At 37.5% G+C, this 16658-nt stretch overlaps 1 protein-coding gene across 3 annotated transcripts in view; it reads left to right on the top strand.

Moving 5' to 3' along the window:
• LOC126174971 (MOB kinase activator-like 2) overlaps window positions 1-16658 on the top strand; it is a 355251-nt gene that overhangs the window by 331361 nt on the left and 7232 nt on the right. For all 3 annotated transcript variants that reach the window (XM_049921443.1, XM_049921442.1, XM_049921441.1), the window contains exon 4: window positions 16530-16654. In XM_049921443.1, the coding sequence (XP_049777400.1) occupies window positions 16530-16654 (125 nt within the window). The remainder of the gene's footprint in view (window positions 1-16529; window positions 16655-16658) is intronic.

The following is a 16658-nucleotide window of genomic DNA, read 5'->3' as shown; positions in this document are numbered from 1 at the left end:
CAGTCTTTTCTTTCTTTAACACATCTTTCCCTCTCAATAATAAGCTTTTCTTTACCCTTGGATTCTTTGTGTCTACATTGGAAGCACAGATTTCAATGCTTTGCTAGAATGTTTCTCTTAACCTTTATTTTAGGCAGTGGAATTATGTCTTCTGATGAGATTATCATGCAGTCTGGGTTGAATGTAATCTGTTGCAGGGGTTATCATTGAAGAATTGTCATCATACTACTGGAGATGCAGGGATTTATACCAAAACACCTGCATGTGTTTCACAATTTTATGGCAAATGTGCTGTGTTGATGTTGGTGACCGACGCTAACATTTTGTCCACACGAAATTGAAGCTTAAATCCAAGAGTGTCAACAAGTAATTCATTGATTCTTCTTTTGAAACCATACATTATACAGTGTTCAAGTAAGAACTTAAGAAAAGTTCATGTAAGTAATAAGGAACAGATTTACTTCATTTTCTCATCCCTGGAACAACCTGCCTAGATGAACTTCCGTGGAGTAATAAGTTACAACAAGGGAAACCTGTTCGTTGGTGGTAAATTCATGAATCAATGGTGGTCAGTTCAAAACCTCATTGCGGGTTTTTACCCCAAGGGGCTTCATCCCCATCTACCTTACTGTGAATTTCTCGTCAGTAGTGTCCACCCTCACCCCTATTAATAAGTAAGTGATTTCTTGTTCTTTAGTTTCTTCAGATACTTGAGCTGCATGGTGCATAGAGGAAATAAAAATTACAGCTTTGTTCTTGTAAGCGCATGTGTTGCAGAACCAAACACTGAGTACCTCTCTTCTTCTGAATGTAGAAACTCTTTTGGCATATCACATTGTTTCTCTTGAGTATAGTTACATAAGCTAGATTCCTCTTTTGTAGCTCCTTCTTTAGCACAATGAATGAAAACCAGTTATTGACAGTAATGTTACTATTAGTTCCTGCAGTAACATTTCAAAGCCTGAGTACAGCTTGTGTTGGAATGTCCAGGTGTTTTTCTTCTTTGGCTAGAGTTTCTCCATTTAAAAAAAAAAAAAGGTGTGTTTGTGCATCATTCAAAATCACCATTTTAAAGACCATACTTACTAGGTTTTTGCAACATGTACATCCAAAATTTACATCTTCCACAAAACCTAATAAGCATTTCATCTATGCATGCATATTCATGCATTGAATACATTTCTTGACAGTTCTCAACAGACTCCTGGAATATCCGTTAAATGGCTACTATTCTATCAGATTCTTTCTTGGTAGCCATATTACTGACATCATCAAAATGAAGGACGTGGTACACTTTTTCATCTCTCGACCTGTACTATCTATTGCAAATATTGCTTCTAAACTTTCATTGTTTGATTTAAATATAACTGAAAAGAACAACAGTCCTATAAATATTTCAAATTCTTCAAAGCTTAATTCTCAATATTCAGTCTGGTTTGTCTGCTTTAGTTCATCTCTCATTTGTTGAACTTACTGTTTTCACTACCTCTCAGGATTTAATTGGTGAAAATTGCTTTCCCACTAGCTCTCAGTATTTAATTTGTGAAAATTGCTTTCCAATCGTCTTTCTCTGTACCATCTTTAATATTTGGAGAAAGCCTTTTCCGTGCACCAGTTACCTCCCCGTGTACCAGTTACCTCTTGCAAATGTGTAACATTTTTGTGACTCTGTGTCTGGATGTTTATTGCCAATCCATTCTTACACCATTTATGTCCATTTTTTCCATAGTAGTAAAGTGCATCTTCATTATTTTCCATTGGTGCATAATGCTATACAATAAGAGAAAAATGCATCTTCTTTGACAGCCCCTTATCTGCTCCATTACTATAATCGCCTTGGGTTTCTGTATTACAATAAAATACTCATACCAAATCTGGATCCAAGGTGCCGTGATTGTCACTAAATTCATTTTCTTTCACATCTATAGTATCCTGTATCCAATTATCAAATTTTGGAACATCAAATTGCACCAACCAGATGCCATAGTCAGCTAAAAGAAAAAATAACCCAGTTCAAAAGTAGGAATCCAACACAGGATGTGGGTTATATCCTGTCACAGCCATTATTCAAAGCAGTATAATTCGTCATTACTCACCTTCAAGAATACGACTGTCACTCACAACAGTTAACAATAGACTGATGGAAAGGTAGTGAGAGACGCTAATGTGTCGGGTGGTGGATAACGCAATTATTGCAGTATGTGTGTAAAGCTGTAACAAAAATCTTCACAATAGCTGACGATGGGCAGTGTGATTTATTGACAAATATCTGCAAGCTGTAGGATGCCAACTACCAAAGTTTTGTTTGGTGATGAATTGACGAGAATATGGCTATCCTTTGCTACATTAAATTCTAAGGTTTTTTTCTGTGCGGTTGATGATATTTTTACAAATATCTTTTACGTAATGTATATAGAAGGCTGATAAACCTATAGTTTTTAACATTATTTTATCCGTGCTTGATCTCATGAGTTCCACAACCATTGATGATTATTAGTTAATAACGCAACAGCCCACAAATATTTTTAAAACGCTTTATTTCAGTGCCATCTTGAGATGCCTAACATTTCCAGTTACATTAATGTTTTTACCAGCAGCAGGAAATGGATGACATGCTGCAGATAAAACATTAATGTAATAAGAAACATTAGCAATATGAAGTTGGGCATGAATGCCTGAAACTGGTAATGGCACTGAAATACAGCATTTCAAAAATATGGTTTTTTTATGTGCATTTGCTGTGAATGAGAGTGATTACAGAATTCTTCAAGTTTCAGGCAGTTTTCTTTATTGCTAGCATTCTGTAAATAACTCCTCAAGTTTCTTTTGTGCGATTTTCATCCAGTTTAATGATTTCTGTCGAAACACCAGTACATCAGAGTGCCTCCCTCCCTTTATACCTTGAAGAGTTTTATTTACCTCATTTGACCGAACTGTGGGAATACCGTTATTTTCATTACTACCTGTCCGTGTTTCTGATTCATGTCTCTTGAAATGCACACATGTTTGAAGAGATGTTTGAATGCTTGTACGTTTTAATTAATCCACTTTGTCTGTACTTCATCGTAATGCAAGCAAGTTGGTTCATATATACTTGTGTACTACAAAACTGCTCAAGTGTCTAAACAAAGCTTAAGTCCAAAAATGTGCAGTACAAATACTTCGTGGTGTGAACTCAGTAACGTCCTGCAAAGTCCTGTTTAAGAAACAAGGAATACTAATGGTTGCTTCCCAATATATTTATTCCTTAAAGAAATTTATCTTTAAAAATATCTCTCTCTTCTCAATCCAACAGCTCAGTTCCTAGAATCAAAATTATAAATAAGAATAATGTTCACAAAGATTTAAAGTCACATACTAGTCTGGTTCAGAAAGGTGCCCATTATTCAGGAATCACATTTTTGGTAAGAATGTGTTGTATATTTGGTGCCCTCCAGTATTAATAATAATGTGTTTGATGTATGTTGCTTTTTTATGATAGTTTATTTTATTGGGCAAATTTTGGGCATCCACCCATCATCAGCAGTACCTGTTTTACAGAAGACAAATATTTCTTATAATATGTTATTTATAGTATACAATATTTTAGGGTATTTGGTTTTATGTATACATATGCATATACACTTGAGCCAAAGAAACTAGTATAACTGCCTAATATCATGTAGGACCGCCGCAAGCACGCTGAAGTGCCACAAAATGACGTGGCGTGGACTCGACTAATGTCTGAAGTAGTGCTGGAGGGAATTGACGCCATGAATACTGCAGGGCTGTGCCCATAAATCCATAAGAGTATGAGGGGGTGGAGTTCTCTTGTGAACAGCACATTGCAAAGCATCCATGATATGCTCAATAATGTTTAAGTCGGGGGAGTTTGGTGGCCAGTAAGTGTGTAAACTCAGAAGAGTGTTCCTGGTGCTACTCTGTAACAATTCTGTATATGGGGGGGGGGGGGGGGGGGGTTGCATTGTCCTGCTGGAATGGCCCAAGTCCGTCAGAAAGCACAAAGGACAAGAGTGGATGCAGGTGATCAGACAGGATACTTATGTACGTGTCACCTGTCAGCGGCATATCTAGACGGTCCCATATCACTCCAACTACACATGCCCCACAACATTACAAAGCCTTCACCAGCTTGACCAGTCCCTTGCTGACATGCGAGGTCCATGGATTCTAGAGGTTGTCCCCATTTGAAACAAGACTCGTGTGACCTGGCTTCCAGTCATTAACAGTCCAACGTCAGCATTGATGGGCCCAGTTGAGGCATAAAGCTTTGTGTCTTGCAGACATCAAGGGTACACAAGTGGGCCTTTGGCTCCAAAAGCCTATACCAATGATGTTTCGCTGAATGGTTCACATGCTGACACTTTTTGATGTCCCAGTATTGAAATCTGCAGCAATTCGCAGAAGAGTTGCACTTCTGTCTTGTTGAACAATGATCTTCAGTTGTTGTTGGTCCCGTTCTTGCAGGAGTTTTTCTGGCCACAGCAATGTTGGAGATTTGATGTTTTACCAGATTCCTGATATTCACGATACACTCGTGAATTGGTCGTACAGGAAAATCCCCAGTTCATCGCTACCTTGGAGGTGCTGTGTCCCACTGCTCTTGCGCCGACCATAATGGCACATTCAAATTCACTGAAATCTTGATAACCTGCCATTGTAGTAGCAGTAACCATTCTAACAACTGCACCAAACACTTGTCTTACATAAGCGTTGCCGACCTATACCAGTTTCTTTGGCACTTCAGTGTATATGAAATCAGGATAAGAAATTTTTATGAGAATATCTGATATCAGTTGCAATTAGTGTAGATGCAAATATCATTATTCGTTGTGTACCATAGCCTATTATAATGTTGCTTTGAAGCCAGCACTACGATTTTACATGCCCCAGAACATTAGCTTACTACTGTTTACATTGCATCTTGTTCTTAATTTCTGTCATGTGCACACAAGAGTTGTTTTAAATACAGTACTGTCATGAAAATCGTAGTGTCAGAAAGACATTTTCAGTTGTTTTCCTGGTCTAAATGCTTATTTGATCCAGTAATGTGATGCATTTTGCCTTGTTGATGTAACTTTCTTTTCGTTACATGTTTTTAATAACCAAGAAGAGAATTTTATGATGTGAAAAGACTATTTTCATAATCTAGCATTTTCCTTAATACAGACAGCTGAAACTAATGTTTGGTTCGAGTCTTTTTCCTGAGAAGGATGAGAAGATATTTTGCTGTGTTTAGACAGTTTCCAGTCTTTCCTTGTCACAGCATTCACCAAGAGAAGTCAGATGACAGAAATAAAACCGCTACAGTAAAAGTAAACAGCACAATCAAAATTCCATGTGTATAAAAGACAGTATTGCTTTAATGAATCCATTTACAAATGAAAGGATATTCCTTTACACTTCAGACTATATTCATAATGTAATTGGGTAGATAAAAAATCTACTCACCCAGCAGAGGCAGGAGAACGCACAATTTTCCTTCTCATCCCGTCTGGTAAGTTTCACCTGACCCGGGATTCTGGGACTTCTCTGAACTCTGCCCCTTTCCCTAAACCTCACAAGTCCTTTTCCTTCACCTGCCTTCTTCAACCTGGAACCCTTCTGCCAGGATGAAGAGCTACAGGCTGCGAAAACCTGCATACGTAACACCTTTCATATTTGTGTTTTCCTGCTGTCGCTTGATGAGCTGAGTTTTTATCTGTCCGATTACATTATGTTTTGAAAAATTGATTATTTTCATTGATGTGTTAGACTGTAGTCAAAATGATTATCACACCCATAAATGATGCAAGCTGGCATTTTTGATCGAAACACTTCCACCAGAAGCTGTTGTTTTGGACAGCTAATATGGCAGACATTAGCCTCAAGTTGTGACACCATGATAGTTACCCTTATTATGCTTGCAAGGTTGCTTCTAATTTTTATTATTTCCATCAACTGAAGAAAATTGTGTTGTTTGCTAAAGAATAATAGTGACTTTTTTATGATTTTTTTTTTTCGTTTGTTAGGTCAATCTGTTCATTTAAAATAATGTCAGGATGTTTGATTATATATGTGAAAATTCCTATTTTCTACCAAATATTTAGTAAACTGCCTTTTTTGGCAGTAAGTAAGACTGATAGGCATTGTGTCAGGTCACTGGCCATGCGGTTTTGTTCTTTTATGTGGTGTGATGTAAATGAAGATAGGTTCATGCCAGTCAAAATCAGATGTTCTTTAAAACTTGTTTTTAAATATCTAAATAATGAATCATTCTGACATTTTAAACAAACAGACTAATCTTTAAAAAAATCTTTAAAAATTTCACTAGTATTCTTTAGCTACAACTCATATCTTTGTTCTGTTGATAGAGATAATACAAATTAGAAGTAACATCTATGGTATATAAAAAATAATTATGTTCACATGTACAGTAATTACCACTGGCAACCACATGATAAAAGTATAATAATCACACCCAATAAATGAGAATTAGCTAAGGAAGGTGTAAATACTGTCATTCAAAAATGTTTAAGTGGTTCTCTGCAAATGGACTCTCACTAAAGTTTGATAAAACCCAGTATATAAAGTTCTGTCCAATAAATGGCACAGCACCATTCATAAATATAGACTTCAGACAGATGTCTGTTGCTGAGGCAGAATATTCAAATTTCTAGGTGTGTGCATTGATGAGAAATTGAATTGTAAGAAACACAGTGATGATCTGCTGAAATGTTAGTAGGTTCAGCAATTTATGCTATTAGGATTACTGCAAATTTTGGTGATACACATCAGTGAATTAACCTACTATGCTTATTTTCGTTCACTGCTTTCATATAGTATCATATTTTGAGGTAGTTCATCTTTAAGAGAAAAAGTAATTATTGCAGAAAAGGATGTAATCAGAATAATAGCTGGAGCCCACCCAAGAGCACCTTGCAGACATTTGTTTAAGGAATTAGAGATATTCACAGTACCTTTGCAATACATATATTCACTTATGAAATTTGTTATTAATAACCTATCCCAATTCAAAAATAATAGCAAAGTGCATAACTACAACACTAAAAGAAAGGATGATCTCCACTATTCTGGGTTAAACGCGACTTTGGCACAGAAAGGAGTGAATTGTGCTGCCACAAAAATCTTTGGTTATTTACCAAATAGCATTAAAAAAGAAATTAAAAGAATTTCTGAATGACAATTTCTTCTTCTTAGTAGATGAATTTTTAGATATGATGTAGTAATTAAAAAATTATATTGTGTAATCAAAATGTATGATGAGATAAAAGGGATAAAAGAAATTATTCAGATAGTGAAGGGAGACGAAAATTTAATAGTCGTGGATGACTGGAATTTGATAGTAGGAAAAGGAAGAGAAGGAAATGCAGTAAGTGAATACGGATTGGGTGTAAGAAATGAAAGAGGAAGCCGCCTGGTAGAATTTTCACAGATCATAACTTAATCATAGCTAACACTTGGTTCAAGAATCATGAAAGAAGGTTGTATACATGGAAGAAGCTTGGAGATACTAGAAGGTATCGGATAGATTATATAATGATAAGACAGAGATTTAGACCGGAAGTGCAAAATGGCTAAGAAGGGATGGACAGAGGACAAATGTAAGGATTTAGAGGCTTATCTCACTAGGGGTAAGATAGATACTGCCTACAGGAAAATTAAAGAGACCCTTGGAGAAAAGAGAACCACTTATATGAATATCAAGAGCTCAGATGGAAACCCAGTTCTAAGCAAAGAGGGGAAAGCAGAAAGATAGGAGGAGTATATAGAGGGTCTATACAGGGACGATGTTCTTGAGGACAATATTATGGAAATGGAAGAGGATGTAGATGAAGATGAAATGAGAGATATGATACTGCGTGAAGAGTTTGACAGAGCAACGAAAGACCTAAGTCGAAACAAGGCTCTGGGAGTAGACAACATTCCATTAGAACTACTGACAGCTTTGGGAAAGCAGGTGTTGACAGATGTGAAAATTACCGAACTATCAGTTTAATAAGTCGTGGCTGCAAAATACTAACGCGAATTCCTTACAGACGAATGGAAAAACTGACAGAAGCCGACCTCGGGGAAGATCAGTTTGGATTCCGTAGAAATATTGGAACACGTGAGGCAATACTGACCTTACGACTTATCTTGGAAGAAAGATTAAGGAAAGGCAAACCTACATTTCTAGCATTTGTAGACTTGAGAAAGCTTTTGACAATGTTGACTGGAATACTCTCTTTCAGATTCTGAAGGTGGCATGGGTAAAATACAGGGAACGAAAGGATATTTACGATTTGTACAGAAACCAAATGGCAGTTATAAGAGTTGAGGGCCATGAAAGGGAAGCAGTGGTTGGGAAGGGAGTGAGACAGGGTTGTAGCCTCTCCTCGATGTTATTCAATCTGTATATTGAGCAAGCAATAAAGGAAACAAAAGAAAAATTTGGAGTAGGTATTAAAATCCACGGAGAAGAAATAAAAACTTTGAAGTTCGCCGATGACATTGTAATTCTGTCAGAGACAGCAAAGGACTTGGAAGATCAGTTAAACAGAATGGACAGTGTCTTGTAAGGAGGATATAAGGTGAACATCAACAAAAGCAAAACGAGGATAATGGAATGTAGTCGAATTAAATCAGGTGATGCTGCGGGAATTGGATTACGAAATGAGACACTTAAAGTAGTAAAGGAGTTTTGCTGTTTGGGGAGCAAAATAACTGATGATGGTCGAAGTAGAGAGGGTATACAATGTAGACTGGCAATGGCAAGGAAAGCGTTTCTGAAGAAGAGAAATTTGTTAATATCAAGTATAGGTTTAAGTGTCAGGAAGTCGTTTGAGAAAGTATTTGTATGGAGTGTAGCCATTTATGGAAGTGAAATGTGGATGATAAGTAGTTTGGACAAGAAGAGAATATAAGCTTTCGAAATGTGGTGCTACAGAAGAATGCTGAAGATTAGATGGGTAGATCACATAACTAATGAGGAGGTATTGAATAGAATTCGGGAGAAGAGGAGTTTTTGGCACAACTTGACTAGAAGAAGAGATCGGTTGGTAGGACATACTCTGAGGCATCAAGGGATCATTAAGTTAGTATTGGAGGGCAGCGTGGAGGGTAAAAATCATAGAGGGAGACTAAGAGATGGATACGCTAAACAGATTCAGAAGGATGTAGGTTGCAGTAGGTACTGGGAAATGAAGAAGCTTGCACAGAATAGAGTAGCATGGAGAGCTGCATCAAACCAGTCTCAGGACTGAAGACGACGACAACAACAACAACAACAACAACAACAACAACAATCAAAACTTATGTTAAACTGACACATTCCACATCATTATGAAATGTCGTATTCATGATCTGTGTAACAAGTATTAATGTAATGTAAATAGCCTTTTAAAAATTCTTATGCTGATTGTATACAGAGGGTGTCCCAGGAGAAATTGCAGTAGTTGGGGACATGACAGGAACAGAACATTCAAAGCAAAAAAAAGTCTGGTGAACAAGGGCTCTAAAGTTCATATCTTAAAAGCTGTGAGCACTTCTTCAGTGGAAGAGATGTGTTCCACAGTAGTGAACATGAACGTGAACATGAACATGAGCTCATAGCTCGTAAGAGAATTATGCATTTTAGCGTTCATGTTTTTATACATTGTTTGTTTTCATGATGCCTTCAATACTTCATAATTTACTTCTATCACTGGTGTGTCCAAAATGTTTGAAGATTGCTGCTGTTATCGATAAGTGTTTGTAGCAGACTTCCCCTATAAATTTTCTTTATGGCAGCAACAGCACCCTGATCCATTAGCTGGATTAAGGCTGTCAAGAGTGTCACCCTGTCATCTAATTTCAGAACATTTTCATTTGGGTGTGATGGTGCATTTCCAGTAACAATACAGCCCTAGCAGGCAGACCCTTCAACATTAACTGTTCTTGCTGCTATGATACAAAGCAATTATGGAACCATGTTTTGAAATATTGTGGGGTCCATCCAGGCTCCTTTCTGGTAAAAAGAATGAACAGGTAAATTGTGCACATCTTTTCCTTTGAAACAGCATGGTGTTTTAGTTTTATTTGCTATACCATGCTTAACTTTGTGATCCCACACCGTTATCACAACACAACACAGTTATCCTTTCCTTGCTTGGTTTATAACCAGGTGCACTATGCACCATCTTGAAAACTAGCATCTTTGTTGATAGACACTTCCAAAACAAACTACTTTTGTCTGTGTTTTCTCCCCACTTAACGTTTTTCCTGGACAGCTCCCTTCCGGGTGCCATGGTGCTGTTTAAATCTTGTTAACCAAGACTTCAGTCCCCAAGGTATGAAGAAAAATTGGGCCTGTTGAGCACATATTGGGCCAGATGCTTGTGTGCCCTTTGCTCTTTTCTGTTGAAGCTATTCAAACATGGCTTTATCCAGTTCTGTTTATGTAGACATTTTCATAGCATTTTGCTTTGACATACCTTTAGAAGAGTCAGAACTAGCAGGTTGAATTATTTTGTCTTCATTTTACTGAATGTCACAGAGCGTAGTTTCAACTACATTGTAAATCAACGCCAGATTCACATACTAGTACCATCTTCTTTGAGTTCTTGTATGATTTCCAGTTTCTGCTGTATCGTTAACAAAATGTGTTTTCGTTTTTCAAAAATTTTTCTTAACAAAATGTGTGTTCACTTTTCAAACGTTTTTCAGCACTAACAGAAACCAATGACTGTCTTGTGCAACACTTACAGTCCAGCCTTGCAATGTTCGTACCACATATTGTTTAAGACAGTGGTATTGTAGCATGAGATATTTGTTCACCCGTGACCACTCCTAGACGGAGAAAAACTTTCAGCACCAAAAAAAGGGGGAGGAATAGGTTGTGGATAATTGAGAGTTTACTGTAGTATGAATAACACACTGTAAGAAATATTTGTCTTCTGTCATAAAAATTCTGCCAATGGTAGGGCGAACACCCGAAACTTGTCCAATAAAATAAACTACCAACAAAAAGCAACTTACATCAAATACATTATTAATATGACATATTTGCTCATTTTCAATAACTTCCCAGTGGCTGTAAAACATTTAACTACTCATAAAGTTCAGTTTATGAGGAGTTCAGAGGATTAAAACTACTTTTGCTCCATTGACTAATTTCGTAACAGAACTGACAGATTGATATACATTACTGATAATATCAGATAGTGCAAGTATTATCTACAGTGCATGTTACAATAGCCTAGGAATTATATACACAGCTCGGTGTATTCAACATTTACATTTTTTGTGGCGAGTTCTTTTATTATGTTTTAAATGAAAATATTTTTGAGATTTTCTTACTTATTCCACATCCATGAGGACCATTCCACATGACATCTGAGGAAGAAACATTTCATACTTTGTTTCTGTGTAAATATTTATTGTGTGTTCTTGCTTTCTGACATGTTCTGTATCTTGGAGGATCTCTTCACTGTGGATCTGTTGGAATGTAAATGCTTGTAATCTAATCTAAACTTTGTTTTTAAAAGAATTCATGCTATTTTCTCTGAGAGTATCTCAACATCTGAAATGTTGTCTTTAATTTTCTTCTTTACTAGAAACAGGTAAATCATCAGGCAGGAGATTGGTTCAGATACCAAAATATGTTACTAGACATGGTCCTATTCGAGGTGGTATGCCGTTGCATTACTCTGATGTTTGAACACAGCCAGTTATTGGGGACTCATAATTTAAGGTGGATTCCGAAAGATGATGCAACTTGACATTTCTCACATTAATAAGCATTGCCAGAGGTGGAAAAAGTGATACATGACAGATGAAGTTCATAAGTCTGACTGAAGGTTGAGCCAGAGGCCTTTGGATACATATTCTATCACTTTGTCACTGGACCATTGAGTCACATTTCTTATTTACCACAAATCTTAAACCAGAATTTCCTCCCTGTAGTAAAACATATGACTATATCCCATTCGATCTTATACAACTCCAGTATCTATCTTGAGAGCTCTGGAACTTATTTTTTCCAAAATGAAAAGGATTGGAATTGATTGGACTCTTACGGGGAGTTTCTGGTCGAGAGGCATGAAAAATCAAAGTTTAGATTTTTTTTCTTACAAAGGTTGTTTTAATTAAAACGAAAGTTTTACCACTTTATTAAAGGTACATTTGTGTATGAAAAATGTTTGTGTCTCATAACAAATTAAAAATGGCAGCAGCAGCAGCCCGTATCAAAGTAAGCACCTCACAGCATGTCCTGATTTGCACAAAGCATTGTACAGACTTGTGGCTATTTGTTAAACTCATAAAAATAGGAAACTCTTAAACTGGAATGAATTTGGGAGCCAGCACTTCAAAAAAGTAAAAAATGGCAGCTATTAGAAAAGCATCCCAAGAAATGGACATATTTTCAAAGCTCAAATGTTTGAAAAGGTATTTAAAATTTATCTACAAAGAGAGCTCTTGCTAAGGCCCCCTAAATTTAATTATCTTTCACTTCAAAAAATCAAATTAATTGGTTATAAAAGAGGGAAACATTCCATGTGGGAAAAATATATCTAAAAACAAAGATGATGTAACTTACCAAACGAAAGTGCTGGCATGTTGATAGACACACAAACAAACACAAACATACACACACAATTCAAGCTTTCACAACCAATGGTTGCTTCATCAGGAAAGAGGGAAGGAGAGGGAAAGACGAAAGGTTGTGGGTTTTAAGGGAGAGGATAAGGAGTCATTCCAATCCTGGGAGCGGAAAGACTCACCTTAGGGGGAAAAAAGGACAGGTATACACTCGTGCGCGCGCCCACACACACACACACACACACACACACACACACACACACACACACAGACACAAGCAGACATTTGTAAAGGCAAAGAGTTTGGGCAGAGATGTCAGTCGATGCGGAAGTACAGAGGCAAAGATGTTGTTGAATGACAGTTGAGGTATGAGCGGCGGCAACTTGAAATTAGCGGAGGTTGAGCCCTAGTGGGTAACGGGAAGAGAGGATATACTGAAGGGCAAGTTCCCATCTCCGGAGTACTGACAGGTTGGTGTTAGTGGGAAGTATCTAGATAACCCGTACGGTGTAACACTGTGCCAAGATGTGCTGGCCGTGCACCAAGGCATGTTTAGCCATAGGGTGGTCCTCATTACCAACAAACACTGTCTGCCTGTGTCCATTCATGCGAATGGACAGTTTGTTGCTGGTCATTCCCACATAAAAAGCTTCACAGTGTAGGCAGGTCAGTTGGTAAATCATGTGGGTGCTTTCACACGTGGCTCTGCCTTTGATCGTGTACACCTTCCGGGTTACAGGACGGGAGTAGGTGGTGGTGGGAGGGTGCATGGGACAGGTTATCTAACTTCAGGTTAGATAACACCATGAAGTTTTTACTGTTCATTCCTACGACAATTCCTGATGCGTTCGTTTTTTTCAGAATATATGAACAAGTAACCTTCATTGAATGTACCTGCAACTATATATGCTTCTGTTTCGACAGTTTTTACCCCACAGTGAACAGGTTTCGGTACAAATTTCAAAATGCATGCATCAAAGCTCTCATCATATTGCATGTGGTATCAGCACATGTTTTAAGCAAATCTTCATCGGACAAGAATTCATACACTGGTCAAAACGTTTCTTGAACTAATTTATCGAGCACCTGCAGCTGCCTATATTCCGGTCGGTGCACAGTTCCATTCATCATGCTATAAGTTCTAAAGTACTTTCACAGTCAAAAAATCCTTTTGCAGTCACAATCCGTATACACCACAAATGAAATTATGTAAAACATATAAAGATTCCATTTTTTATCAGCCTCAACAAGAACCTCCCCTGAAGATCCATATTGTCTACTTAACCAAACTTTGTGTGGCAAGGTTTGGGCTCAGAAGTAAATGGGCATACCTCACACTGTGAAACCATTGCCTGAGTCTTCCAGGCTATGTCAGCCAGTAAACTTTAACCGGGGCAAGATTAACAATGTCCTCAGAACTTGCATGTGGCAGTATGGCCTCAGTTAACTCTTCCCTTGATGTAATGGCAAGGCAAGACATGAGAATAGTACAATATTTTGACAGACCTGTGCTCACAGCAGTCTCAGCCCACATGTGAATGCTTATGACACTCACAGCCTGGGATCAACACAACCGTTATGCATGGTAACCATGTTTTAACAGGGATATCAGGTCTTCAGTCAATGTCGTCTCTTAGCAGCCACTCTTTGTGTCCTTCTTAACACATCAGCGCCGGAATTAATTTTTTCGTGATTTTTTTAAAAAAATTGCGTTATTATGAATGTAAAAGGCATAAATTACACAACAGAGTTGTTTTGACGAAAGTCATTACCACCATTACCACCTAGCAATGCTAGGTGCTTTCACTACTTAAATTTATATGGATTACAACTTCAACTAAAATAAGTAGGTTATTGAAATTTCTTATTACATATACAAGTTTTGTGCAAATTTATTATTCAGTCTTCATCATACAATTGATACTTTATGACACAGTACAATTAATAATCAAAAATCAAACCTTGAACTCAGCATTATTTTACATGAAATGGAATAAAACAGTCAATACACAATCCCACAGTACACTTTGAACACATTGTTCTCACAATAGATTTACAGTCCTTGTGTGCACACCTTTTCTTCTTCTTTCCTTCTGTGTGCTGGACGAGGTGGTCAGTCTTATCAAACCTAACTGAATCTGATAATGCAGCTGTCGGAACATGCCCTTGATGCAGATGGTCTCCCAGCTCCTTTTGGTAAAGCTTGGTGTCCTTGCAAGTACACTGTTGCTACTTCTCTCTTGAAATAGTTTGGTTTCTTACCTCAGATACAGATGGCTCTGGTATATTTGGATGTTGTGTAGCTGTTTCAGGTACAATTGGATCATGTGCAGTATGCATTGATGGTGCCGGCGGATTACAGTGCTCATAATCAACACCGATCCTTTCATTATTTGGCATCCTTATTTCAGCATTAGCTCGTAGTTGACGAGAGGACGGGTTGTCTAATAATGTGTAAAAATAAGAAATGAAATAGCAAATCATAATAAAGTCGGCATCAGTATACAAACAATTACTAACCAATGATAGGCATACTTACCTGCCATGTACCCCAGAGCGTGGCAGTCATTAACTCACTGTGTTGTCTGCAGTGATTTTCAAATCCCTACCCACTTAAGGCAAATACTGGGATGACTCCTTTGGTAGGATATGGTCAATTTCCTTCCACTTTCAGATTATCAGCTCCATTTCTAAAAATCTCGTCAGTCAGGCTTTCTCCCTTCCAAACATAGGCTTCACCTGAAAGTTCAGCTTGTTACCATTCTCTGTGTGTTTGTCTGCTCCTCTTGGTCTCTTGTTCTTACATTCATGGTCTTGGCATTTATGTTGATTTATTGTTACAGTAACATGCTCTGATGAGCACATTTACCATCTAACTATCATTTTAATATAGCTCTCCATTGATTTTGGTTTAATTTCTGATGATAAACGTGTAATCTTTTATCAAACGAAAAAGCCAAGTTTGTGAGAGTGCAAACGGGCAGCATATGAGGGGGTACCCAAAATACCAGAATTATTTTTTAAAAGCTGTATATTTTCAAATAGTTTACAAAATAACATTATCTCCTTCAAAATACTCTCCATTACGACTAATACATTTGCCCCACTGCAACTCATTGCCAGTTCAGTGCCGCCTGCATCGTCGACCTGGCTTGTTCTGTTCATGTGCAGTAATAGTTTTTGTTAGTGCTGTTCTGTTCTTGTTTCGTTTTTTATGATAGCAAGTTTAAGTGAACAATGCGTAGCTGTGACACTTTGTTTTTTACTTGGTAAAAATGCTGCTGTAACTGTTTTAATGTTGAAAACAGCTTATCAGGATGACGCAATGGGAAAAACTCAAGTGTACGAGTGGTTTGCTCAATTTCAAAAGGCGATGTGTCTATAGTTGACAAACCTTATTCTGGACGTCCATCAACTGCCCTAATTGACGAAAATATTGAAACAATTCCAGTGCTATTGTTCATGGTCTGTTGACAGGCAACTGATCAACTGTCAGAGGTTAGTGGGTTATCTTGGAGCACAGTTTGGCCTGATTTGTGGCAGACACAAGACTGGATCTTCCAACATGACAATGCACCTGCACACGTACAGCCATCTCTATTAGACACTTTTTGGCTAAAAATGGCATGGTTCCGCTGCCTCACGCACCTTACTCACCTGAGCTGGCTCCGTGTTACTTTTTCTTATTTAAACACATGAAAAGGGGCATGAAAGGACACTGATTTGACAACATTGAAGAACTACAGAGGAAAAAAAAGGAACTGTCAGACATTTTTAAAGATGACTACAAAAAATGTTTCGAACAGTGGAAGCAATGATATGCAAATATTCCAATCTTTACAGCGCTTTTCACATCTGAACCAAGTGCAAATGGAAAAAAAAATCACTGTTACATGTACAAATAAGCACCCTTTTTTTTTTTATTTCATTGGAAATTTAATGTTAAAAGTAACGTATGATTGTTTCAGGACCTATCTTTGGTTTGATGATAAGGGTAAGAAAGCGCGAGTTGCCGCGCCACAGTATATAGATTATGTGATGACATTTACCCAGAAGACTATCAGTGATGAGACAATATTTCCTACAAAATATGGTAT

The sequence above is a fragment of the Schistocerca cancellata genome, chromosome 3 (genome assembly GCF_023864275.1).
Source record: "Schistocerca cancellata isolate TAMUIC-IGC-003103 chromosome 3, iqSchCanc2.1, whole genome shotgun sequence".
NCBI classification, from domain to species: Eukaryota; Metazoa; Arthropoda; class Insecta; order Orthoptera; family Acrididae; genus Schistocerca; species Schistocerca cancellata.
Note: the sequence above shows the minus strand (reverse complement) of the source record. Positions and strands in the feature narration are given on the sequence as shown.